Source organism: Mustela nivalis (genome assembly GCF_964662115.1).
Source record: "Mustela nivalis genome assembly, chromosome: 11".
Classification (NCBI taxonomy): Eukaryota; Metazoa; Chordata; class Mammalia; order Carnivora; family Mustelidae; genus Mustela; species Mustela nivalis.
In genome coordinates, this window is record NC_139030.1 from 70,752,457 (window position 1) to 70,777,883 (window position 25,427).

At 48.5% G+C, this 25,427-nt stretch overlaps 1 protein-coding gene across 45 annotated transcripts in view; it reads right to left on the reverse strand.

The window, feature by feature from the left end:
- The window catches only part of LRRFIP1 (LRR binding FLII interacting protein 1), a 136,419-nt gene that overhangs the window by 47,911 nt on the left and 63,081 nt on the right, over positions 1-25,427 (reverse strand). For 18 of the 45 annotated variants that reach the window (XM_082691023.1, XM_082691022.1, XM_082691006.1 and 15 more), the window contains exon 2: positions 14,570-14,656. In XM_082691023.1, the coding sequence (XP_082547149.1) occupies positions 14,570-14,656 (87 nt within the window). Of the gene's footprint in view, positions 1-176; positions 216-2,716; positions 2,768-3,302; positions 3,348-4,620; positions 4,669-7,925; positions 7,944-14,569; positions 14,657-25,427 lie in introns of all 45 variants that reach the window. The other 27 variants (XM_082691024.1, XM_082691015.1, XM_082691012.1 and 24 more) reach the window with 6 other exon arrangements.

A 25,427-nucleotide genomic window follows, 5' to 3' on the forward strand; every position in this document is an offset into this window, starting at 1 on the left:
GTATACCTGCCCTCCCGCCCATGGCACCGCCCCAGGGGGGCCTGGGGACAGCATGTGTGTCTTTCTGGACAGAGACATACTTGGCTTTTTGGACAAAAACACCCATGAGGTTAGTGGAAACACTACAGGTTATGCACTATTAGGATCATGCCTCAGCATCCATCCAACCATCTCACCCAGGCATAAGGACCCCCATACTCCAAGTCAGGCTGCGACTGTCAGCAGGATGGTGGGAGAAGAAAAGAACAGAAAACAGAGTTGCAAAATCAATTAGAAAGCTAACACAAATATCAGAAAACATAAAGCAAAAGCCAGGTAATCTTGAAATCTTGGCAAAATTACATTTTTACATGACTTCCATGTAAAAATCATCTCATGTGTATTTATGGAAGGAATCACATTAGAACGACAGCCATCATAAAATCCAGTAATGTTAAATAAAACTTGCATGGCAAATGTTGCTATAATTCATGAAATCTGAAGCAGTTTGAGCAATCTTACTTCCTCTTCCAGAAGATATATTCTGTTTATATTAAGCAAAAGGTAAACACATGCATCACCATCAATTTTTAAATAAGAAAAATTAAAATCTTATGATACCCAAAATCCAGTTTACTGAGAAGAATGCCCATGCAAACACTAGGAAAGTAAAATTTCCCCCTGAATTTTAAGGATTTATCATCACTGCCAGTTGAATGAAGAAGACCTGTATTTTGAGATTGTCAAAGAAAAAAAGGTATGATCTTTGAACTTCGCAAACTAAAGATTTCAGAATATTAGCATACATTAAAGCAGAACACATTAGCCCTGCAAAGGGAGTGGCCCACCAACCAACGGAGGCCAGAGTTTCTGGGCCCCGAAGGGTTTGAGGATGGATGCTGTCACCTCCTCACTGTTCTGGGCTTGTCCTAAACCTATCAGAGTTATGAGATCTGACTCTTACCTCCAGGATCCAAGTTCTCAAGGTCTGTGGTTCTTTAAAAAGTACTATGTCTTTAGACCAAGTATATTATGGGAAAGAACAGTGTAGGAAACCAACTGGCTTAACACAAGAATCCTGTCCACTATTGATTTTCCACTTTCTCTCTTTTATTTAATGTCCAGATTATGGGCCTCGTCCATAAAATTCTATACCTTAAAACAAATATGCTTGAAATCTTGGCAGAGAATGGTGACTAGCAAAGAAATTTAACTCATGTCTGATTAAAATCACTGAAAATGAAATGAATGCTATAAACAATGATTTTAATAGTTTTAAACTCTTTGGGGTCAGGAATCTTTCTGAGAATTTTAAGAAAGGGACAAATTCTTTTCCTAGGAAAATCCAAGTACACACAAATCATGAAAACAATTCCAGGAGGATCAGATCTGAAAATGGGGACTGTGACAGACTTGGACTCTGTGTCCAATTTCTCTGCTATTCTCTCCTAAGCCTGCCTTAGTCAGGCTTTGTTCTCACCACCTCCATCAAAAGTTTCCTCGTTGAGTCTACCGACATCCTCTCTGACGCTAAGGCCAGTAGTTGGCCCTTAGTCCTATGCTTCCTTGACCTCTCCCCTGCTCCTGGAAACAGTGTCTCTTCTCGGTTTCAAGGACTCAGGCTTCTCCCGGGCCTGCTCAATGGCTGTCATTTCTGTGTCTCTGTCACAGATTCTGCAAACTCAGGTTTGCTTTTATAATATTTTGGTTACATAAATGTTACTTCCTCCAACTTGACTCTTGTCCGAGACAGATCTTTGAAGAACTTATAACCGTATGGCTAAGGGGAAAGTTTCAGCAAGCAAGGAAGCACTTTCACCGTCTTCACATCTGAACCGTTGTTTTCTGGCAAAATCACTGTGGATCTGCTTTGGGCACTGCTAAGTCCATGACGTTGATGGCCGGTCAGAACAACAGTGAGTTACCCTGACAGTTACTGTTGCGAACAGCCAGATGAAATCCACATTCATGGTGCATATAAATTGTCATGGTGATCGAAACCAAGCATACTGCTCCAGACAGTTCTTAAGCGAAACCATGGCTGCATGGAGACCCACTTCCTACCAGCAGTGACAGCAATCGTAACCCTCTGGTAAAGAAAACTAACATGTCAGAGTAAGGCACTGACCTAAAGTGCTACGCAAAACACCATTTCTCTACTTCACTTCCTAAGGCATGCAATGTTTTCAAGCCTCATTATGATTACTGGAATGTTGAATGTCTTTGTCTTTTGCAACCATCAAGTTGTCAGTGACGAAGAGATTTCACAAAAGCTAACCAAAGGTAACACTCCTGAGGGTGAGTGGACCTGGGGCTTATGGGTCCAACCCATGCCAATTTTCCACCAGGCAACCTATGGCACCTTTCAAGGAACTAAGCAAGAACAGCATTGAGGAACAGTCACTTTATCTGAGATGCAAATTTGACCGGGAGCACGCATGCAAATGGGCCCCTTCAACCCACCAGCATTGCCAAGACAACTTAATCAAGGCGTGGCGGTGCTGTGTTATGGACGAATATACAGACATTGTGATATCCACTCTTGGGAGAGAGATACAACAGAGGGACCTCTGCTTATCAATACTCTCTCTGCAACACAAGGAAACACCCCACCGTGGATTAGATTTCCCTGTTAGACTATGGGGTAATGAACAGGAAATCTGAACGCAGGGAAACAGAAGCAAAGATGGCCAACTGTAAACTGCAGCATGCAAACCCGATCCTTCTGGTTACTGACCCTCAGACTTCCACGACTACCCACTGACATGTGCTCATCTTCATCAGAAGCCTAGTGAAAGAAAGGATGAAAACAACCATGAAGCACAGCATGTAGAAACCCATGTCCAGCTTTCAGAGAGATACGGCTGATCTGACACTACAGCAGTGGGGCAGATCCGACGCCTCTGGAAATCTCAGAGGACTTGAGCCTACCTACATCTTCCCCAAATGGGCTTTGTGTGTGCACCTCCATTTACAGAGGGCTGTTTCTGGATGATATCGCTTTAACTCAATTTCACTGAAGTGGTGTTATTTACTTTGCCAGTAATCTACAAACACAGCCTCAATGCATATCATTCTGCAAATTATTCATTGGTATTGGATGGCAAAATAGCATTAAGACTGTCATGACTATATATTAATACTCAGAAATTTTCCATTCTCCCCTCACAAAGTTAGGTCAAAATGCTAAAAGTTGAGTCCACAAATCTTTAGGTAACAGAATCAGTAGAAGTTAGTTTCTTTTGTAAGCATCACTATCTAATCGCACATTTCAGCCACTACACTATAAATTAGACTTCAATCAAAGTGAACACAGTACTAACCGATGTGTTTCTCCTGGATCTACGCGAATAGCGCTCAGTGTCTTCCTATCAAAGCAATGGAAGAAACAGTATTAAAGGTCAGATACAGACACAACAGAAGCCTTAGTCTGGTTGTGACACAGTACAGTATTTTTGATATAAAGTCAAATAAATATTTTCTTTGATGCCATTAAAAGGCTTCAGTTGAACCACTGAGGAAGAATGTTCTCTTTGGGGATATAATAAGCACTCAAGTAATTGGCATATTTCATTTCCACTCTAAAAGTGTGTTGGGGGAGAAGATGGCCCTTCACTGGTTCCTAACCTCTACAGGTCCAACTCAACCTACTTTTCCACCTACATTGGGAACCTTATTATCTTTCCTTTGGGAATCAGAAGATAAATCATTACCATAAAAGCTCCAATAAGGACATTATCCCATCTACTATATTTTGTGCATTCTGAGACACACATGGTTTTCACATTTGGGTATCTCTGAAGGGGGTATATCTTACAATCAAAGTTGTTCACATTATAATTCGCAGCATTTTTTTTTCTTCTTCTTCTTCTTTCTCAGTGATACAGAAAACAATGAGGCATCTTTTAACTGGGTCTTAAGATCTGATGAAAATACATTTGCCATAGAAGCTTAAAATGATGGTTGACACACACTAAAGGCGGAAATTAATCATTTGTTTTGACAAAGAAAGTACACACTGCTTATATTTCAGGAACTGTTCTCTTTCCCATTCTACACAGAGGTCTAAGATATTAAGAGGTAATTCTACATTTCCTTGGATTGTTTATGCATAAGGGACATCGAACATGACATTTCCACACTGGCCAGGTTCTCCTTTGCTAAAAGTATGTAATGACGTCCATGAGGCCACTGAGTAAGTGTCAAGGACAGGAGGAGGTGGGAGGAACTCATGTGGACGAATTAATGAGAGGAGTGGGTCCACGTTCTCTTGGGGCCAGTGGACAGCAAGGGGAAGGCTCCCCCTCCTTGAACCTCATGCCTAGGGCTCCATCTTCTCCTGTGTGCCTAACGGAGAGCCCTTTGCCCAGGGAGACAGGGTGGCAGTGGCCCTGGAGAACATGACACTAGCCTGGAGACTCCAGGAGTGAGCAGCTACTGCCCAGACCAGACAAAAATGCCGGCCAGGCCCATTTCTAACCCATCTTCATCCGGATGTAAACAATCCGGCCAGATGCAGAACTGGAAGAAAATCTCTCAGTATTAAATTATGGCACAGCAGATATCTATCAATATAATTGCAGTGTGTAAGAATCAAATTATAAACCATGTCAGTTTCTTAAAATTGTATCCAAGGCCTACCATCCACTGCTCGATGTCGCCCCATTTTGTATCCAGCCCATAATATTTCTAAAGACAGAAGGGAAAGAAAATTAGGCAAGACGTGAAACGGTTACCACGTAAGAAACTGTTCTGACATGCATTTCCAAATCACTGCCCAAGCCACACAGGGAAGGGAGCATGCCGTCGCACAGCTGGAAACACCACACTCGGTGCAGGGTGGGGAGCTCTGGTGAAGACACCGCTGCCTCCCACCCCTCCCAGGCAAGCCCAGGGAGCACGGCAAAGAGCAGGAGCTGAACAGGGCGGTGTAGCCCCAGTGTGAGGCTGCTGAAGCCTGCAGAGCAAAGGTACTTGAGCTGCTGGAGCAACAAGAAAGCCCAGGGGACAGGGAGAGAGAGGGCGCTGACCCCTAGGTCTCCAGTGCTCTTGCTCTAGCTATCTGATATCTACGCTAAATTTAGGTCCCCGAGAATTTACGTTCTTTGGATGTCTTCATAGCATGTCACCGATGGAAAGATGGCTGAGTGGCTAAGAAGAGGGCTTGGAACAGAAAAAACATTTTTAGGGTCGCAGGTTATATTGGGCATTTTCTTTAGCTATAGTGCCTCCATGGTTTTACCTCGCTTGTGCCAGTCCTGGTGGTCCAAGTTAAAATTAGAAAAGCAGATTCAGAATGGCTACTGCCCTTGCTAAATATAGTGATTCCCAAGAGAGGCAGGAGCGCAAGTCTAGTCTCAAGTGATGGGGTCTTGCTTTTCTCCTCACTTTCTCCCCAGTTCCAATAGAAAAAGCAAGGAATAAGCAACCAAACCTTCATGTCATCACATAGACATGGTTTTCCTCTTTATATATTAAAACTTTGGAAAAAAAATATTGGGTGCTAGAAGTCCAAGACAAATTTTGAAATTGTTTTCTAATTGCCAAAACATGCTGCTATGTTTGGCTCAGTTACAATTATTTTGAAGGGTGGCCAGATTTTAAATATAATGGCTCTCCAACGGTCTTGCCCCTTTCTCTCAGAGAGAGCGCTAAGCAGGAAAAGCAAAGGGGAAAAAAACTGGAGGAAGCATTCAACCTTTTAAAATCTCAACCAATACAGAAATGTAATATATCAAAAGTACATGAGCCAAGTCTTTTTCTGTAAGTCACTTTCCTTACTTTGAGGCTTTAGCTTCAAGTTAAGTGAAATGCAACAGCTTAAAGCCATTTTACATTCAATCAACGTCGGGCCTGCTCACTCTTGCAGCCAAATTCCAGGTTTCTCACCTGTAAAATGTGACGCCATCAACCCTCTGCAGCTCATGGCTTAATTAATTTAAGGGGGGCCTATACAAAGGCATAAAAATTATTTCAATTCCAACAAAAGCTGTATGATCCGTTTGTCTATTTTCATATTTCCCTTTTTTTTGCCAATTCTATACTTATATCAAATACCGCACACCATCTCTTGCTCTTTTTGTGATAAAAATAAGAACGAGCATTCAAAATCTTCCATCTAGTTCATGGTGAACTTACCCATCACTGCTATGCCTGCAGTTCTCCCTCCCTGAAATGATGGGGTCCGTCATTTCAGGGAGGGAGAGCACCCCCCCTCCCCCTGCCCCAAGCAGAAAGTGCAACTAACTCCAAGTTCTGATGTTAGTGAGCAGGCTCCAAAGCCAAAAGCGGAAAGCGTACAATGTTTCAAATGTAAACCACTATGATTAGCCAGTGAGTCATGCAGAGGAAGTAAGAGCCAGACCTACAATACAAAAGGTGCTTGACTTTCAGAAATAGCTGAAGTTCAGTAGAAGAGAAGCCATCCCACAGAACGACCAAGTGGGCCAAGAGAGGTGTTTACTGCCTCCTCTTCCTTTTCTCAAATCTTAATGATAAGGAAAGCCCTCCCTTCCCTTGGCACATCTATATTATAGAAATGTGTATCTGCTTTTCTATTGTGGACTTCCTGAGCTCCCTTCTAGAATTACTTTGTACACAAGTGAACATTCTGACAGAAGGTCTAACATTGTATCCCTGGTGAGTTACTAAACAGAAAAATAATAGTGATCTGGAACTAGAAAGGAATGAACCAAAGTGTAAATTACTAGGCGGAGTCTCTTTTCTAGGTTTTGGGCAGTCTGTTACAGGGCGGGTCCCCTAGCTTTGCCAGCTTTTGCCTCTTGTTAAATTCTTCCCGAGACTCTCTAAGTATGTTTGGATCTAGCTTCAACATACAATCCAATACCAGACCCTGAAAAAAACTAATAAAGCACAAACAGGTTCTGGCGCCCACTTATCTGATTTCTCTACACTCTCTGGACAGTAGTTATGCGGACTGGGGGGTAGGGGACAGGAACCAAAGGCAATCTGGTATGGTAGCCAGTAAAGGAATCCACCGCTGGAATTTTAAATTTACTGACCGTGTGTTTAAAAGGACCTGGTGACTAACCTTTTAATGATCATCTTATTTACATTTTTCTTAGCTGCTCTAAAAACAAAATGAAAAACAAAACAAAACAAAACAAAAAAACCCAGTTCTTCTTTATCTACAAACTAAATGGATTTATAAAAAGCACTATGATAGATGTCAGAAGTAACAAATGAGATTCAGATTTGGTAAAGACTCATGGTAGATACACACTATAAATTCTCAGGGAACTAACCATCGCTCCATCATTGTTGCCGAGTCAGGAGCCACTGATCCGGTTGCTTCCGACCCTACTTTGTATGCCCCGCCGGCTAGTGTATTTCTCGCTAAATCTTAGCTGCTTCTAAACGCCCAGCAAATAGACACGCACTTTACCACCCTGAATGTTAGGGATGGAGGGCAGGTTTAAGTTATTGGAGTTGGCTATTGTTACCATTTTCTTTTTTCCCACCTGGGTTTTAAATCAGTATATGCCAATCTCTCAATCTGTGGTAATCTGCATTGAGGTTTTAAGATTTTTCTGATAAAATCATATGGACGGGTAATCTTTTTCTTTAAATATCTGACTTTGAAAGTTTCCCCAATTCTGAAGTGTGATTTCATTTTATCTTAGAATTCAATTTTTTGTGTTTGTTTCTTCCTCAAAGAAACAATTTTCTAATTCTTTGAGAAAAGTGGAGATGAGGAAAACATTCTGTGGACAGAGGTAGTCTGATAGTTGCTTTTTCTGGGGGTGGAAATAGGGACGACTTCAGCATTCTTGAATAAACCAATTTGTAAATAAAGCAGTAAAAACTTCTACATATTTTCAATGAAAGGCATTATTTCTGAAAGGTGACCAGGCCCTTGGCAGGAAAACAAAACAAAACAAAACAAACCGGCATGCAAATTAGGAAACAAAGAACAAAGAGCCTACCTTTTGAACCTGATAGATCTACAGAGAAGGGCAAAAGAAATAAGAAAAGAAGTGTGAAATCCAATTACAGAAGTAGTTATATCAGAAAGAAAGGTTATCTAAGTCCCTGGAAATGTGAATAAAAACAATACTGGGGGGGGGGACCCAACACTGAGTACTGGTAGAATAAAAAAAATGTCTGAAATCTCATTGAAAGTATTGTTAATTTCCTGACTCATTTTACACGCTATTTGAGATACAATGGTGAGACCGAGGCACACACAGGTGGGTGCCTGCAAGAATCCTGGTGTGATTCTAGTGCACTGAGTCCATGTAACCATTACCAGCAGTGGGGAAAAGCACTTCATCTTCAATTCAAAACTTCTCTGCACAATGATAAAAGTTCAACTAGAAAGTACAGTGTAAAGTCCACTGATCAAGTGCCCAAGTAGGGAAGAAAGATGCTTTCCTATTCTGATTCACGTGGGTGTGAACAATGCCAGGAAAATGACAGGTAAAGAAGCAGCAATTACTAGAACAGAACTGAGACATGTTTTTTAAAAAGCGTATTATCACACACTGACATATTCATTTGCTTCAGCTTTTTCTCCTAATTGTGCAGTATCACCAGGTAAGACTGAGGTATCAGGCTCATTCATTCATTCATAGAACAAAACATTTGCTGAGTCAGGCTTTACTCAAATCACGGCCAATGCTTGACATTTCTAGTCTTACATGGGTGAGCACACGTGAACGTATTCAACATTATGACCACAGGACACACAGTACTGACCACGAAAATGCTTATCAAGTCAGCAGCAATTAAAGAAACACAGCCCATTCATCAGATTGGCTGGTTGTCCATCACCATGTGTTTCTACTAGCTGAGGTCCTCATGCGAAGTAAAAGGCTCACTCGGAGTTCCCAAAGAATAGCTACAATATTATTCTTCCCCATGAATCCACTCAGAAGGAGCTCATAACCCTTTTACGCAGCCCTACAGCAAAGCGAACACAGGCCACAGTCAGGTCTCCCCATTTGCGCGAAGAATCAGGATGGAGAGAGCTAGAGGCCACCATGGAAGGGCTGGGTGGGCCTGGGAGGTCGGGGTAAATCCACGGCCAGCTCACAGGCCCCATGTCCTCAGGGTCTGTGGGACTTGAGGACAGATCTACACTCCAGCATGGTGTCTACTTGCTTGCCTTGTCCCCGTCTTGGGGTATCCCAGGCACTAGTGTCGCTCCAACCATAACCCACCTCCAAAAACTCCAACTTTTGTCACCAGCTTCCCCCTTCCTGGCCTCGAACAACAGTCACCCCTCCTCCTCCACGGAGTCAAGGCTCTGTCCACCTTCAGCAGATCTGAGCTCCCTCTCCAGGAAAGCCTCGCCCCTGCTCAGAAACACCTGTGTGAAGGCGGATGGCTCACCCCCAGATGAAAACAGGGATCACATTTCTCACTTTTTTTACACCAAAGCATCAACCCTACACTAGTTAAACACTGGCCTTGTGAAGCATATTCATTTCCACTTAATCAACAACTTAAAATGCCAGTGCCCCGGGGCTATCAGATTGTATAACCTCAAATCGAGTTAGCTAGTTCTAATAATAGGCCCAGAGATGTGATATGCAGAGGACGGGCTGAGACAAGTGTCGCCTGTACACCTTCCTGAATTCTTAGGCCCTGCCAGCTTGCCTCGCTCCCCCCTCTAGCGGTACACACAAACGCTCACGTGTGCACATGCATGTCCACAGGTAGAGCCCCCAGGCCCCCAGCTCATCTCACATCAAAAAAGAGCTACAAGAACAGCCACGGCTTCTGTGTTCTCTCTAACACTCCTGCTAACAAAGCTGCCTATTCTGTGTTTATTACGCTGTGCTTCCAAGTCCGCACCAATGAGAAAACTGGTTTCCCGGGGTATGTAGCTGCTTATAAACTGATCAGGGGTTACGTGCATCTTCCCTTTTCCCCTCCGCTGAGGGTGCCAGCCAGCTCCCACACCACCTGAATCCCATGGACTCTGCCCTGGGTTTTTCTTGTTAAGTGTCTATTTGGTTTTAGCTACTAGGACAACTTACAGCTGCCAGGCGTAGGAATGTGAATCTTGGCTCAGCTGTCTTCTTAGCTGTGGGGATAACTGTCTGCTTTCTTCACTTGTAAGTGAAACTTGGGCAGAGTCCCTTGTGGACTGTGACAGCACCCAAGTGTGCTGCTGCCCCGGGCCAGGGGCTCTAGGATGTCCCTGACGTTCCCCTCTGCCCCACCCCAGCTCTCTTTGACTAGCAATAAAATATACATCTATTTTAGCTTAAATCTTTCAGATTCGCCCCCTTTTTTGAACCAACAGACAAACTTTAAATATCAATGCTCTCGTATTTCCAAGACCCTAAATTTCTGCTAGCAACAGTGTCACTTGGGTGGGTCAGTGCTTGGCTGAGGCAACCAGATTAGTATAAACTGCAGGACAGACTGGGGTGGGGTGGGGGGGGGTGCTCCCTCCATGCTTCTTCACCCCTTCCCTGACCTGGCTGTCATTGTGTTCTGCCCTATCCCACATGCCACTCCCTCACTCAGCATCCCACAGGCTGCATGGACCAGGGCTGGCTTCTCTGCTCCCTTCCTGACACACACAGGGTGTCACTATGCACACTGAGAATTTATGTCACGGGTGCTGGTCATCAGGCATGTAACTGACCCCAAATGAGAGTGTGAGTTCTGCAGAGAAGGAACTGTGGAGATGCCTTCACTAACTCTTTGCCAGTCCATGGGGTCACACAGGGAGCAGGGTGAGATCACAGGGAGAAAGGTGAGCACAGGGGAAATCGCCTGTGAAATCATACATGGAGCAGGATGAGATCATACGGGAGGAGGGTGAGCACAGGTGAATGGTCTGGGGGATCACACAGGGAGGAGGGTGAGGCCAGAGAGGGAGAAGGGTGAAGCCAGAGAGGGATGAGGGTGAGCACGGGTGAATGATCTGGGGGATCACACAGGGAGGAGGGTGAGGCCAGAGAGGGAGGAGGGTGAGCATGGGTGAATGCTTTGTGGGATCATGCAGGGAGAAGGGTGAGGTGAGAGAGGGAAGAGGGTAAGCACAGGTGAATGTTCTGTGGGATCACACAGGGAGGAGGGTGAGATCATACAGGAAGGAAGGTAAGGTCAGAGAGGGAGGAGGGTGAGCACGGGTGAATGGTCTGTGGGATCACACAGGGAGGAAGGTGAAATCACACACAGAGGAGGATGAGGTCACACTGGGAAGAGAAACCAAGAAGCTGGTGCTCACTCGGGGGTACTTTCTCACATGCAAAGCCAAGCTTTCCTGCTGGCCCCTCGGAACTCAGCCCCACACATCATGGAAACCCACGCCTGCATCCACAAGCACCTCTGTCATGTAGCAGAAGATCAACGAGACCCCAGTGACCACCTGCTTTCGTGCAAGACGTTCCTTGGAATTTGACTCAAGATACAACATCTGATTTCCAGGAACCGCTTCCATGTCTTGACAACAAATGTGAAACATGCTGTTAAAACGGAGAGTGTCCCAGTTCTAACACGTGTCCCACCGAGGCCAACTGTGGTGTTTCTGACCAGATTCCTGGTTTTAATCAGCTTTTCTCTGCAAAGCCGAGCTCCTCAACTGGCACCAAATGCCAGGGATGGCCATACTGCCCAGAAGCGGGGCTCTGCTGGCGCACAGGCCCAGGTTACAACGCCCTGTGGCAGGGACCGGGGGCTCCCCGGCCCCGTGTGTCTGGTGGGGGCTTCCTGGCCTCGTGAGGCCACTGTGAGGAGCCACAGGAACCTCGGGAGCAGGGGGGCTTTGCTTCTAAAGGAGGCCACTCAAACAGTCATTTTCGTGGCTCAACTCTTCACTTTTTTCTAGATCAAGCAAGATTTTTCTACATCAAGCACTTTTGCTAAAGCACTTTGTGAAGCTCAGCCACACATAACGTTATTGTGCCTGTATTTAAATGAACTCCACCCATCACTAAGGCCACAGTTAAGCTAAACATAGCATCTGGAAAACAGATGTGTATGGACACAATGCATAACTCATTCTCCTCTTGGTTTTGTGGAAATTTGACATCGTATTCTCAGTGCGTGTCAGTTTCCCTTACACCCGAGGCTGATGATAAAGTTAAGATTACTGATACCATCCTGAGTGCCCAAGGCAGGGCCCCCAGATGTCACTGTCCCCTCTCTCTTTCTCCCTGGGGTCAGCCCTGTGGGCTCCAGCAGTGGGCTTAGACGCAGCGACAGGCCGCCAGACACACCAGTGCTGCTGGGATTTGGTCCACCATGGAAAAGCTGGTGGAGTGGGAACATATGTCAGGAAGATCCCCTATAAGGCTTTTACAACTTTAACAGAACAGGGACCAGGGCCCTGTTGGAGAACCAGGGAATAGATTAAGTGAATGAGCCCCAAGAGGGCAGTGGCCGTTGGCCCCAGACCAGTGGTACAGCTTGGGAGGCAGAGCTGGAGACCCAGCCTCTGGACACCTGCCCTCCCCCCACTGCCATGTTCCCTTCCAAAGCGCGGCGGGGGGCTGCAGGGTCCAGCAGACAGTGGGCGTGCAGGTGTCTGCTGGATGAACGAAAATATTCTAACAAGAACCAGACACCAGGCAGTTTGAAAAAAAAATCTGAAAAAAGGAAAAATATCTATTTTTAAAAACCAGTTCAGGCTAAAAGAACTTTTCCATTGAGTGGCCTCTGATTACTATTAATACCAGCGTCTGAGTTGGCAGAAGCCGTCTGCTGTCAGGGTGGCTCCCACAGCACAGTGACAGGGTCTCAGACAGGTGTGGGACAAAGTCTATAAGCAACTGGACCTAGACGTTCTCTTGACCTCCTGTTCAGATCCTTCTCTCCAGAGATGTCCTGAAAATGCATCTCTGAAGGATCTTTGACCATCGCTCCTGGTGAGACGCATCCCCTGGAGCTGATGACCCTCAGCCCCAGTGGGCTGAACCTCACCCTTCACTGAGATGACGGAAGGGGACGCATCCCAGTAGACATCGGTGCGACACAGGAGTCCAAATCACCCACGCAAAAAATTCCAGAGTGCCTATTTCCGGTTTTAAAATGACAACCATGATTCTCAGGGGAAAGCACTGGGAAAGTGCCAAACCCATGCTTTGCATAAATTAAGAGAAAAAGTACAAGAAATCCAAGTAGAAGCTAATTCTACAGGCAGAACAGCTTCAAAACTAGAACTTAATTGCAACTGTATTTGTATTTCTAACGAGGGGGGAGGATGTGATAAATTACCTTCAAATATTTTAGGCTTTTCCCCCATGGTAAACACAGGACAAGAAACACCTAAGGCATTGTAAAAGAGCCACCACTTGCCCTTCAGCTCAGGTTGCTTTCCAGGCCCCGCTGGAGGGTGGTGGGGCCCTTCTCTCGGGAACCACATCCCCGCGTGTCCCCATCACTGGGGGCCCCTCAGCCTCCAGCCACCAGGCCTGTGTTTTAACTCTCCTAAGTAACATTCTGGCCCAGAGCTTCTAGCAATCTGCAATCCATTCTTCAAACCCCATTCTTCTTCCCCAAATTCAAATCTGGTTCTGCCTGAACCCGTTCACCCAGGGGCATGCTACCCTCCACATGCAGGGAATGGCAACAAGGCAACAAGAAGCACCTAAGGCAGGTGCGGGGGGGGGGGGGGGTGTCTCCCCTCCCCCCACCTCAGGGAATGTGAGGGTGAGCAGTGGAATCCACAAGGATTTGAAGAGAAACTGGAAACGCAGGTTTTTATTGGAAATCTCACGTGCTTTATAAACACTGGCTCAGCTTTAAAATTCTGGCTATGCAAAATCAGCCCTGGGAAAAGCAGCTGGCTGCCTCTCTCTGGCTTGGCAAATTCAAATGTTCTGACCAAGAGAAGCCCTGTAGTGGGGCCTGGTGTGGATGCTCCCACAGGGTGCAGCCCACAGAGAACACGGGTCTGCTTCCTTCACCACGTGGACTTCAAGGTCACAGAAAAGTTCACTGCTCTAACCACAAGGTCAAGAGTCCTCGCGCTGTCCACACGACCTAGGCTGTAGCTCAAGATTACGAAAATAAGTAGCAGACTACATTAACAGGTATGTAAGCCCATTCCTGTCCACCTTCCCTTGGTGCGCGGGGGGTGGGGCGCAGTTTCTTCCCAGCTGTCCCACCCATGGTGTATATTCTGTTTTCTGTGCCACATATGGGCTTCAGGCATCACGAAACTTACTAAAACAGGTAAAAGCCGCAAGGGGAAATATTTTTAAACAAAATAGTTTGGTTAGTTTAAAAAAATAATATTCTGTTCTTTCACTTTTCAACTCAGAGGCTTGAGATTCTGGCTGGATGGATAGATCTTGAGGTTCAGAACCAGCAGCTCTTGGCTCCTTTCGGCCAGAAGGCTGGGCTGGATGTAGGCAGGCGAGTGGCTGCGCGGGAGGCTGTCTCAGGACCCAGCAGGTCGAGGTCTGGGACAGGCACGCCCGGCATCCGTGCTATGCGCACTCCCTGGCCTGACCTTGAACAACAGTCACAGGCACGGCGCATTCCGATCGTGAGCACTGTCAAGCGGACAGGTGTGTAAATAGCAACAGGTGTCTCTGCACCTGCACGCTCTACCCAAAATGAAAACACCTGTGAAAGAAACCCCGCACAGAACCAGGAGCCTTACCTCTTTCTGCTGCCGCTCCAGCTCCTTCATTCGGATCTCCCGAGCCTCGGCACGGGCCGCACGCTTCGCCGCCAGCCTTGCCTCCGCCTGAAACACACAGGGGATTTTATTAGCAGACGGATCAGTGGCTCCTTTCGTGTGAATGATGAAGCCGTTAGTAAGAGACTTTGTTTGGCGTTTAATAAATACACCGTAACACATCACAGACTCATACGAGTTAAAGGTCAGCAGGAATGACGGTAGCAGTCGTACAGACAATAAGGATCACTACCGTTTACAGAGCCCTTACTAAATGCCAAGTAGGCATGGTTGCTGTTGTTGTTTATAAAAGACTTTATTTAGTTATTTGAAAGAGAGAGAGAACGAGCAGGAGAAAGGGGCAGAGGGAGAAGGAGAAGCCAATTCCCAACTGATCAGGGAGCCCGACATGTGACAATCCCATGACCCTGAGAGCATGACCCTAGCTGAAGGCAGATGCTCAACCGACTGAGCCCCCCAGGCTCCCCTAAGTGGGCACAGCTCTAAGGACCTTATAAATATTGTGCCACATACGCCTTACAACAACCCTCTTAGGTAGATATTATTACCATCCCCAGTTTATAGAGGAGAGAACTATGGCAAAGAGAGGGCATGTAACTTGACCAAGGTCACACAGCCTCCAAGTGGCAGGGCTGGGTGCGTGCCTTCCTCTGGAGCTATGACAGACTACTGCTTAGAGCAAAGCATCAGAGCTGGGCAGGACCGTCCCTTTTACAAAGCAGGAAGTGGATGCCTAGAGAGGCTGTTGGACCTGTCCCAGGGCACAGGGCTGGGACTCTGACACTACATTCCAGAACTCCTGTCTAGTCACCTCTCAGGACACCCTGCTGCCCTCTGCTCCCTCTCCAACATCCACAGTGCCAGGAAGCTCGTCTTTCCTCAGGACAAGACCAGAGGAGCAGGATGGTCGGTGGGTCCTAGCTGTTAGAAGCATTACATAAAAACAAGACAAAACAAAAGTAACTATTTATCAACTTGGATAGCTATTTAGCCAAACTGTACTGAAGACCATTAAAACTCTAGACCAGGGCTGACTTGCGCCCTTGAACCTGCCACTCACACTGCTTCCCACTCCACAGATCTGTCCATTCACTGTTTCAGCTGGTACAGCAAACGGCTCCGTGAGGACGTGGCACATATGCACAGGATTCGGGTTTTCCGGTGTCCAGCAAATTCCACCTTCTTTCCTCTTGGTTTCTTTGGGGGAATGAATATACTTGTAATTCTTCCACTGACAATTCTGTTGATAGTTTTAGGTGTTAAAGCAGGGCCGGGAGAGGCAGCCAGAGTTCCTCCGGTGTGGCCAGTGGGCCAGCAAACAGGAGGTGGCCCAGGTGTCATCATCCCGTCTGTTCCGAAGGACCCGGCTCCCATCAGCACGGTGGATCCCAGTCGGTGGATCCCAGTGTCGAGGACGCCCGTGTCCTCCATGCCACACTGGTAACTGACTCACAAATTTATCTTGTCTGAATTCGAATCTGGGTTGAAAACTGACCTTAGCTCATCTGTCAGAGGTGTGTGGCCTTATAAGGAATTTCTTCTGTAACTTGGTGCATTCGCGTGGTTCCTCTATCAACCCGAGCCCAGGTCCCTCAAGTGGGGGGTGGTGGTAGGGTCAAATTTCACAACTGCTTCAGTACATTGATACCTTGGCACCATTTTCAATTTTCTAAACCATGCTACACCGTGGAGGGGGCCCCTCAGGGTCTAAAAAGATCCAGCAGAGTTCGGGGGAAGGGAGGGGAAGGCTCATGTGACTGACACCCGGCCACGCTGAAATGCTACGGTAGCTTGGCTGGGTCAGCAAGAGGACTAGGTTCACTCTGAGTGCAGCCTGCCTACCTGCCTGCCTTGCTGCGGGGAGGCCCGGCCCCTGCCTGCTGGCTCCGGGTCTGTGTCTGTGCCGGTACAGCCCAGGCCGCCAGAGCCACCAGCTTGGAACCAGGCCTGGAGGCAGAAGGGGAAGGGAGAAGGGAGGGCATGCAGGAGGGTGAAGGGGAGGGGCGCGGCAGGAATGTGAGAGACAGGAAAAGAGAAGAAGGGAGGGCTGCGGGGGGGGGGGCACAGGCAGAGAGGAGGATGGCAGTCCGATTCTCAGGGGTCCCCAAGATTCCTGCCCTGGTGTACTTGCTCCACAAAATCCTCTCCCCTTGAGCATGGGCAGCACTGTGAGTGGGAGTGACGCCGCTCCTGTGACTGGGGTGATATCTCAAGGCCAAAGAAACACAAAAATAATTACGGTCTCTCGTCAGCTGACTTAATCAAAAGATAGATGATCCTAGGTGGGCCTCACCTAATCAGGTGAGCCCTTTAAAAGAGGATCAGGAAGTCAGACTCTCCTGCCGGCAGCAAGAGATAAGACAAAGAGGTGGGGTCTGGTGTCACAGGGCTAGTGTCTCTGACCTGGGGGGAGTCTGAACTGCATACAACCATCCCGTCCCCCACTGCTTTCCTGTAGCTCTGCTTGGGACTGGACCAACGATCCCTGAGGAGACCATCTCGGTGAACACGCAGTCCCTGACCCCTGGTGTGACCTCCCACCAGAGAGGCAGGCTTCCAAAACAACAGCCCATCGGACCACACAGACTACATCTCAGCTACCCCGTGGGCCTCCCTCCACCCTGGAAGTGGGTCCCGTCTTGGCCCACACACTCCTATGGTCCTCAGGTCCAATCCAGAAAGTCTGTCCTGGTCATGAGGACAATGGCACCAACAGACTAAAACCCACCAGAGCTCTGGATCTGAGGGACCCAGGCCTGGATGATAAAGGAATGGTGGGAATGAACCAAGTCACAGGGTAAGTTCCTTATGAAGCTGTATCAGCTGTAGTCACTTGACCTTCAGTTCCAATTCAGAAAAGGGCTAAACTTCTCAGGCAGTACGATTTCGAATCGTTGTGATTGCTGCCTTGTGAAACACCTTCCTCTCTTAGGGTTCGCATGGGACTCACACCCGGGAAGCGAGACGCCTGTCACATAGGAAGTGGTAAAAATCATGTTCTCTTCTGTGAATCCAACTAATTAAACACCAACAGACACAGGTGTCGACATTTAAACAGGTCTAGATACCTCTGCATGACCAACTTCATGAGCACACGACTGTGACCAGCATCACAAGCCTGGTCCTGGCCTGAGAGGCCTGAATGAAAGACTAGATAGAGAGTCTGACGACACAATTTAGCCTGAAACACTGATGTTACCAAGAACATGAAAGAGCCCAACCCAGAGCCTAAGAGACCGAGATCCCCCAAGCGATCCCTGTGAAGTCACCAGAAAGAAATATGATATGACCAAGTCATGAAGAAAACAAAAGAATACAAAACAGCTCTGGTCCACCACGGTGATAAGCAAACAGGAATTCATTCCCCACAGCATTTCCTGGGACGCCAGTACTGCCCTCCCATTGCCTCAGGCCAGGCAAGGGTTCTTGGGTTCCCCCCATGCCTTGGGCCAGTGCTTCTGTGTGCAGGACAAACCCATCACCACCTGCCACCTTTGTGAACTATAAACTCACTCTTGAGGTCACAGCTATGTCACAGTTTGTAGGAGAGTTTCCAAATGCTTACTTTCACTTCTGCACTTAGCTGGTGGGGAGGGACAGCAGCTACTGGTGATGGCCAGCCCAGGCCCACCCAACCTTGCACCACCTTCAGACCCGGCCAGGGAAGGACTTGTGGATGTCGGTGTGGGTCCCCGGTCTCTGGAGGAGACAGCCAGGGCTGGGGAGTTGGAATGTGGGACAAGCTGGAGGAGCCAGAGAGCCTGGGACATGGGCCCTAGCTTCAGCCCCTGTATCTGCTGGAACCTTATCTTGAAGGAATGTGAAACCACTGGAGGGTTTTACAAAGGGACATGGAGGGGCTGACCTCTGTTTGAGAACTAGCGCTCTGGCTGCTATGTGGGGAGTGGGAAGGGACTGAGGAGGCCAGTAGGGAATCAAGGAGGTGGGCAGAGGTTGCTTTGAGCCAGCAACCCTGTGAACCTCAAGAGGTGGGATGAAGCAAAGCGGGGTGGCCAGAGGGCATTGGCAGGGTGCCAGGAGCCTAGGGTCCCAAGCCTGTGTGTGCCAGCAGCCAGAGAACCCTGGTGAAGAAACCCCACGTGCCATACCCGATGCTTGTGACACACAGGGTGCTTCCCCAAACCTGGACGGGACATCCTGCCTGCTGACCCCAGCTCACCCCCCAGGGCCTGTGTGGGGCTCAGAGTCGGGGAGTGCCGTCACTTCAATCCCCCTAAACTCCCCAACTCAAGGAAGAGGGTGATGGTCCATCGAAACTGGAAGGATGGAAAGGGGTGGGTTTGTGGGATGTAAGACAAAGTCAAAAGGCACAGGGATTCAGAAAAGCAAGCTTGGATACAAGACCGCGCACCCTGCCCAGCAAGCAGTCCGCTGCCTCGTTGTTCAGCTCCCATGTTGCTCCTGGGATGCTCCCCGATGGACCTGTGACCAAGCTCATTCTGTGACCTCAGGGCACCTCCCGGGACGGCAGCAGGGCAAGCTGGCTTGGCCCTTTCTCCCAGTTCTGGAATGCCCCCTTCCCTTCCTACAAGAGCTGACAGGAGACAGGCGTCAAGCCCTCAGCATCTGCCTCCAAGGGCTCCAGGAAAGGCAGAGCTCTGGGCCGTAAGCCTCCTCCTGCTCCCCACGTCTTTGTTGAGATACATACTAAAAAATATTTAAGATGAAATAGTATGACTGCCATCAGATTTGCCTTCTAATAAGTAAGGGGGAGGGGGAAGGAGGGGTCTGAAGGGATGTAAGCTGACAGCTGCCGGGCTGGCTGGTGGGCCTTCTATCACAGTGTGCACCCCCCCAACCCCCCAGAGCATCAGCACACCTGGGAAGAGTTAGAGATGCAGAATCACCTCCCACCCCTAGGCCCTCCCAGTCAGAGCCTCTGGGATGGAGTCCAGCCTGCTGGGCTTCAACATGCTCCCAGTGTGTCTGTGTGTGTTGGCGGGGGCGGGGTGGTGCTGACACTCGCTCAAGTGTGGGGAACTCTGTCTTCTGTTAACCCATCTGTGTTTGGGTATGTTTGACATTTTTCATAATAAATAGGAAATTTTTAAAAGGGAGGGTAAAAGGGGGAGGCAGGGAGAGAGAGAGAGAGGAAGGAAAGAAAGGACAGAGCCCCCAAACCAAAACCATGCTCAGGGCTGCTAAGGTGGCCAGGGGTGTTGCTAAAAACCCCTACAGGGCTGCCGCCTCCCCCAGCTCCCCCACAGCTTCCCCACAGCTGCCCCCCGCTGCTCCCCCAGCCACACCCCAGCAGGCCTCTCCAGGGTCTGGGGAGGAGCCCATCCAGCCAGGCTCCTGGCCAGAATGCAGTGTCCTCTCCCCTAACAGGCCAGCCTCACCCTTCCCCCAGAGACCCCCCACCCTGGTCTCGAACCCCCAGAGACCCCCCCACCCTGGCCTCGAACCCCGCAAATGGTGCTTCAGAGACATTGGGCTTTAAAGCAAGGGGCCCTCTGATGATGGAGATGGTTGGGAAGAGAAGCCCCCACTCATCACCACCAGATTCTCCCGAGAAGAATTCTAAAAGGCGGAACCATTGACTCCACAGAGCCCCTGTTACAACTGACCCTAGATAGATAGGACAGCTCTTGGTCGCAGGGGCGTCGTGTATGCCATGGGAGACACTGTGGACACACACAGCAGCAAGGGCCTAATCCCCGGAGCCTCCTCTCCAATGGCTCATGCACACTCACTCTCCCAGCAGGGTCTCTGGAGGCCCTGAGGCCCCCAGCCCAGGGATGGCCACAGGGGCACACAGGTTGCCGGGGACGGGGGATGTGTCTCCCACAAACCCTGTCTCCGCAGTGCAGCTCTAAGGTGTTTATATCCTTCTTGTGGCTCCTACCCATTTAACTACCTTGAGGACTCCATGGGCTGACCATCAAAGAACAGGCAGGTGATAAACACCAGCAGGACAGGAGTTCCAGGAGCAAGATCTGCTGCTGTGGGAGGAAGACACGGTCACTTCCTGGAGAGTCTGGTGTGGCCTTGGGTCACTGGCTCTGGGTCCGGGTCCTCAGCTTCCACACTCTCCAGGGATTCCGGCAGGGTGTGGAGCCCTATACCCCGAGCCCACACATCCTATGATCCCAGAAAATGTTTTTATTCTGCTCGGCCACTCTGCAGTTGCCCCCAGTGGTTCTAGAACTCTACCTGGAAGCTAGAAGGGGAGTATGAGTCCTGACTTGGGGGTGATTCTTGACAAACGTGACTGAGAGGCGCTCTTGTCACTTCCTACAGTGAGGTCTGGGGGCTGGAAGGGCACCAGGAGGAGGGCTCTGGAAGTCAGCGGCCACTCACGACAGGACACAGAGCCCAAAGTAGGTTCACACGCACTGCTGGAGTGCCCACCATGGTGGGCCGTGCCCTGTGACCAGGCATGCGGTCACATTTGAGTACAGGTGTTTGGGAGGAGGCTGTCCCCACACATTAAGACCACTGCTGGGGGCCACGGAGAGAGTCCACCTCTGAGCCGTGGCCACACCTCGGGGACCCCAGGGGCCGGCACCTCTTTGTTCCATTTGCTCAGATGTAACATGGAAATGAGCCACACGGGCTGTTCAGAAACACAAGCGATCTGGCGGCTGTAAAGTGTTCTAGAATTAGGAGGAAAGTTTTACTATTGATTGTACACATTCCTTTTAGCTTTTAGGTTTAGAATCAAGCAGAACTGAAAAACCAGACTATTTTCCCAGGCCTCATTGTCTAACCAGAGCTCATAAGCTCTCAGGGAAAGGTTTGCTCACGGGAAGGTAGGAGGAGTCTCATGCAGCTGAAGCCTGAAGCGGTGACAAAGAAGCAATTTTGTTTGGAAACAAGCAGAACCTTCTGCCCCTTGAGATCTGGCCCCGGGCTGACAAAGGCTCAGGAATCCCGCTGGGGGCAGGCTGGAAACCTCCGATTCGCTGGAGGCCGTGGACACAGGCCCACAGGAAAGCCCCTTAGGACGCACTGTCTAGCTCTCGTCTGGACTGGACGGCTGTGCAGGGTAACCATAAGGCTGGCACAGAGTCCCTGCCCAGAGTGGCCTTTGCCACAGGAAGTGGCGACAGCCAGCTTGTATTCTAGGTACGTCCCCAACCCCTCGTGTGCGGCAACTTCTCAAGACGGGCTGCTGGTCCAAGCAGCCTAGTGCAACGGGGGACACTAACGGGAAGGGGAGCGCATGAGCCAGCAGCTCACCAACAATGGCTCATGCTGTCTCCGTAGCCGGCACCCACCACCCCTTGGTCCTCGGCTGCCATGTGCACTTCACGCTCCTCTTTCTAAAACCCTGGCCTACAAGATTACTGTAGGTCCCCCCAGTGGCTTTATGGCCACGCCTGTGAGTACAGTCACCACAAGGGGAAGGTACTTTGGGATTGCAGGTGCTGATGGGAGACAGGAACAACACTTCAGAGGGCATTTGGGGAATCTAGGGGGCACTGAAGGCATCACGGTGACTGAAGGCAGGACACAGCAGGCCAACCATCCTGCCTTCAGACAGGCGTGCTCAGTGAAGAACCTTCCCACTGACGACTCAGATGGAGAGAAGAAACCACCTCATAATTTTCTGATCTACAAACTGATTCCAACATATGCATAAAATCAAAATACAATTCGCGCCATGTAAGATACACTGGCTGTTTCAGGAATGCAATCAGCATTGAGGAAAGATGACTTGGCTGTGTTCAGAACTTCCTCAAGAGTCAGGGACCACTTGGGAATGTCAAGGCACCCACAGCCCCAAGCTGTGTGGCATGTGGGTCTCAGCACCACAGGCCTGCATCGGTCAGTGTTCACAGCTACGGCTCAGGGCATCGTTGGCTCACCGGAGACGACTCCCTTGGTCTTCTGGTGCACCGGGGCTAGAGCCTTTCTCTATCAAAACCCATGTTCTCCTAGGGCAATCTACCTTTGTTTTATCTCTTTTCAGTGCAACAGCTGAAACACTGTATTGACTTGACATCACATGTCCCAGCAGATTCTACCACATATGAATTTCATTTCAGGTTAGCAATGAGAATGTTAAAAACTTGTTACAAAAAGGGGGCCTGGGTCCGACAGGGTTGAGAACCACAGCTTTGAAAGTGCAGAATGGGACAGGGGAGCTGAGCCTCTCTACAGCTCGGCCTCTCGGTCCAAACAGTCCGGCCACAGGTCAAGGGCACGGGGCTGGGAGCCACAGACTAAACATGACACTCTTTGTCCATCTTACTTGAAGGTTTAGAAAACAGAAAGTTAAAGACTACAGCATAAGAGCACCTGGATGGCTCAGTCAGCTGAGTGTCCGACTCTTGATTTCAGTTCAGGTCATAATCTCTGGGTTATGGGATCGAGCCCCCATGTCGGGCTTTGTGTTGGGGTGGGTGGTGAATTCTGCTTGGAATTCTTTCCCTCTGCCCTTCTCCCTGCTCACTCTCGTTCTCTCGGTCTCTATCTCTCTCAAATAAATAAATATATTTATTTATGTGTGTGTGTATATATATATATTTAAACAGACTAAAGTAACTAGTTATCTAAAACACCAAGTTGCCACCAAAGCCAACTCCAGTGAGTTCTGGAATAGAATGTAAAATTACTAAGGAATTTTATGATAAAACACCAGCCTTCAGAGAGACTTCTATTTTGCAAGATTAGGCCATGGGCCTCCAGGAGCCCAGACCAGGGCACCTGGTGTTAAAGCCCAGAGCATCGGGCACCCCCTCTCCACAGGCTGGGTCACAGCGCTCCAGGTCTCTGCAGACGGAGACCATCCAGGGAGGGGCCTCAACACCCACTCGGGTTCTGGGTCTACCCTTCACCACTTATGTGGGCTCTGACAAACTACACTACCTTCTTTGTTGTTGGTGGTGGTGTGTTAATCATGCAATATTTATTTATCTATATCTGATTTCATTATCTTATCTCCAGAGTAATTAACATACCATGTTACGTTAGTTTCAGGTGTACAATACAGTGATTCAATAGCTCCATGCATTACTCAGTTCTCATCACGGTAAATGTGTTCCTTCATCCTCATCACTTATCTCCACACCCCGCAAAGCCACTCCTCTCTGGTGACCATCAGTGTGTTCTCTATAATTAACAGTCTGTCTGTTGGACACTGCATCACTCTTGGACGCTAGCTCTTATCACAGGGAACGGGGGAACCAGGCTAAGCGATCTCCGGGAGTTTCCTTCACTTCTAAAATGTTGTATCTCTACACCAGAGGTGAACTGTTTCTACAGTGAGACTGTCAGTTCTCTTTCCCCATTTTGCTACTAGAAATCTCCTGACTTTGCTTTTCTGAATAATGAATTAAAAAAAAAAAAAAAACCTCCCCATATGCCAAAATAACAAACTGGCCCTATTCAGAAAAAATACTATTCATGTTACTTTATAGAAAGCAGCGACTAGTATCATTCACCTTAAACTTTACAAAGTAACATTTACCCAGTGAAACTTCCCAGCACTATCTTCAATTTAGCAACTACTGCTATACTGATGGGGGCAAATGAACATGTTGCACAGTGTCCTCCACACGGATACATTTCTCCTCTTGCTGTTTACATCTTTCACATTTTTTTCTGAGCTGAGAGAAGGCCCACATTTCCTTCAATAGCCTCAATGAGCTTGAATGACAAAGAGAGAGCGACAAATAACCATGTGTGACCGACAGGGGAGAGCATCTTGGCCCCATTTGTGCGGCTGGGCCTCCAGGTGACAGATGCTCTCTGGTCAATTCATCTGGGCCCCCCTCCTTTCCCCTTAACCTGCTCTACTCACAGTCTTCCCTGCAAACCCCACATTTTTTTTAAGGTGTCACAAAAAACAGACATCGTTCCTTCTCAGAATAGGGCTGGACACTCCAGAGCCTTCCTTTATCAGGCAGCACATGACTATTTACTACATGGCCTCTATTCGAGCGCTACTCCTAGAACAAGCCAGGAGAGAAACAGAGGCCATCCTTCCATCCTTCCTTCCTCCCTCTCTCTTTTAAGATTTTATTTATCTGTTTGAGAAAGAGAGAGAGTGAGAGAGAGCATGTGTGGCAGTGGCAGAGAAGGAGAGAAGGAGGCTCTCCGGAGCAGGGAGCCTGGTGTGGGACTCAATCCTAGGACCCTGGGACCACGACCGACCAGAGCTGAAGGCAGACGTTTAACTGACTGAGCCACCCGGGTGCCCCCAGAGGGATCATTTCAATTCTCAGTGAGCTTGTCTGTCTGGGTGGGGTGGGGTAGAGCCGCACAGCACCCAGGAAGGATGCTTCTGTGGGATGCTGACATACGTAGCACTTACAAAGTTGGTGTGGTGTGAAAATAGAAAAACAGAAATTTCTGTGGCTGTCTTTCAGTTTTACTCTTTTTTTCCTTATTTAGAAAAATAAAGTCCACTGAAATTTCTTTTGTCTGGGGTGCCTGCATGGCTCAGTTGCTTAAGCGTCTCTCTTCCCAGGGTGGGGTCCTGGGTTGGAGCCCCTGGTGGGCTCCCTGCTCAGTGGGGAGTCTGCTTCTCCCTCTGCCTCTGCTGCTCCCCTGCTTGATGCCCTCACTCGCTCTCTCTCAATGAATAAATAAAAAATCTCTTTTTAAAAAGACTTTATTTATTCATTTGAGAGAGTGAAGAGAGATAGAAGAGCACACAATCTGAGGTGGTGGGGGGGGGTGCTGGATGGCGGCAGAGGGAGAGGGAGAAGCAAACTCTCGCTGAGCAGGGAGCCTGATGTGGGGCTCAATTGGGGACTCTGAGACAATGACCTGTGCTGAAGGCAGACGCTTAACCAAACTGAGTCAAGCATGTACCCCAATAAACAAAAAAATTAAAAAAAAATTTTTT